Source organism: Chlorella variabilis, assembly GCF_000147415.1.
Source record: "Chlorella variabilis unplaced genomic scaffold CHLNCscaffold_168, whole genome shotgun sequence".
In the NCBI taxonomy this organism is placed as follows: Eukaryota; Viridiplantae; Chlorophyta; class Trebouxiophyceae; order Chlorellales; family Chlorellaceae; genus Chlorella; species Chlorella variabilis.
The window spans coordinates 34884-37001 of record NW_005434949.1 but is presented as its reverse complement, the minus strand read 5'-3'; the positions used below and the strand labels follow the sequence as shown (position 1 = coordinate 37001).

The following is a 2118-nucleotide window of genomic DNA, read 5'->3' as shown; positions in this document are numbered from 1 at the left end:
CCGCCCCGGCTCCCCCAGCCAGGGCAGCAGGGGCAGCACAAAACATAGGCAGCGTGGGAAAGGAAGAAGGAGGGCCCTGGGAACCCACCCACCCCCCACCCCCCGCCCTCACCCTGCACGCTCATGTAGCTCATGATCTTGGCAATCCGCTCCAGCACGCCGCCATCCAGGCCGCCCAGAGCCATCTCCCGCACCTGTGGACGGTCCCGGAGGGCGGCGGGGCGGCGGTGCGGTGAGTGTGGCGGAACGGGCCCCCCGCGCAACGGCACGGCGCTCGGGCGGCGGCGGCGGGCGAGACAGGCGCAGCCCAGGCGGGCAGCGGCTGCTGGCGCGAACGGGCGCAGCAGCAGCAGGGTCGGCGGCGCCAGGTGGCCAGAGGCAGGATTAGGGTTAAGCAGGAAAAACAATAGGACGGGGACAACCATAGAGGCGGGCCGCGGCGGCGCGCCTTGGGGCAGTCCTCCCTCGAGCGGCGCAGGGTGGTTGGGATGTCGGGGGCGCCCGCCTCCTCCAGCTCGTACACAAAGGCGGTACGCCTGCAGTACCATTGTGCCGCACAGCGCCATGTCTTCAGTACACACCAGCAGGCACGCCAGGGCGGCACAGCCGGGCAAGGGAGAGTGCGGCGGCAGGCAGGTGGGAGGGCAGGGCAGGCGGCAGCGGGTGCCAGTTGCGATTGCTCGTCATGTTTCCAGTTTGCACATCCGCACCACGCCCCCGCCCGCCCACCTGGGGAGGAAGAGCTCCGCCACGGGCATGCCCGCGCCGCGCTGCAAGGGGGGTGTTAGGCAGGAGGAAGGCCGGTGTGGAAAGGGAAATGAAGTGCAGCAGGTCAAGGTGGAAGTGAAGGTACAGGGGGAGGAAGGTCCAGGCCTGGCCTCGCGGATTGACGCCTGGTGGTGCCAGCCCAGGCAGGCAGGGGAGCCACCGCCCCAGAGGGGGGCAGGCCATCCCGCCCGGCTGGGCAGAGCAAGGTGCGGTGCAAAAAGCGCTTTGCTGCGTGGCACACGGCGCAGGCTGGCGCCGACGCACACACGCACCGCACACACCCTCAGCACACATCACAGCGCACACACAGCACCACACACATACACACATGCACACTCACACACACACACCTGGCTGGGGTCGAAGAAGAAAGCGTGCACGGCGCGGCCCAGCGGCGTGGCGAAGGTAGCGGGGGCCTGCAGCCCGCAGGCATCAGGGGGGAGGGCAGGCGGCAGGGGTGGCGTGTGCGGCACGGCGGGACGTGGCGGGCGCGGCGGGGAGAGCAGGGGGTGCTCAGCAGCACAGCCAGGCAGAGCCACACGCCACCACCACACTCTCCCCCCTGCCCCCCTCACCACCCACCTCTGGCTCCCCCAGCGGCACGCGCTTGGCCAGCACTGGTGCCTCGCCCTCGCCGTCAGACCCGGCGCCGCCTCCTTTCTTCCCCGCCTCCTGCTCCGCCCGCACCTGCGCGGCGCGGCGCGGCGGCAGGCCACGCATCAGCCCTTTTTTCGGCACCACACAACGCAGGCGCCAGCAGGCGTGGGGTCGCCACCCCAGCCAGCAGCCCATCCCATGCACCTAAACCCATCACATGCCCCGCCCACACGCGCCGCCCGCACCCTCAGGCCACGGGCAGGTAACCCTGACTGCAAAGCAACCTGTAAGGGACACCCAGGCCCTGACAGGCGCAAGCCCTCATCTCCACCTTTAGTCACCCCCAATCCCCGTGTTACATCCCCACAATTAGTCAAACCATAAACCCACCTTTTGCAGCAGCGCAAAGTCCAGGCCCTTCACCAGGTGCGTGTGCGCCACGTCACCGCCCAGGTACTTGGAGTCCTCGTAGGATACCCCGCGGAGGTCGCCCTGCGGTACCGTTTGGGCGGAGATGGGCAGTACCGGCCGTGCCACGTCGGCGTGCGCCGGCAGGCCGCCCCACTTCAGCACGCCCCTGCTGCCTGCCTGCCTCCCCCCGGCGGCCCACCCAGTGCCATGCCGGCAATGCCACCAGCAGCCGCACACCCGCTCAGCTTCCCCCACCCCCTCCCCAGCAGCCGCGCCCATGCGGCAGGCCATGCCCCGCTCGGCACCCAGCACAGCTACCCTCCCCCGCGCGAGCCCCCGCAG

At 70.2% G+C, this 2118-nt stretch overlaps 1 protein-coding gene across 1 annotated transcript in view; it reads right to left on the bottom strand.

Annotated features, from left to right (window-relative positions):
- The window catches only part of CHLNCDRAFT_136594 (hypothetical protein), a gene marked incomplete at both ends in the record, with an annotated part of 3227 nt that extends 1160 nt beyond the window's left edge, over nucleotides 1-2067 (bottom strand). The window contains 7 exons of the mRNA XM_005842633.1: nucleotides 113-273; nucleotides 423-536; nucleotides 730-770; nucleotides 1119-1184; nucleotides 1351-1455; nucleotides 1756-1857; nucleotides 2014-2067. Of these exons, the coding sequence (XP_005842690.1) occupies nucleotides 113-273; nucleotides 423-536; nucleotides 730-770; nucleotides 1119-1184; nucleotides 1351-1455; nucleotides 1756-1857; nucleotides 2014-2067 (643 nt within the window). The remainder of the gene's footprint in view (nucleotides 1-112; nucleotides 274-422; nucleotides 537-729; nucleotides 771-1118; nucleotides 1185-1350; nucleotides 1456-1755; nucleotides 1858-2013) is intronic.
- Nucleotides 2068-2118: the final 51 nt, after the last annotated feature.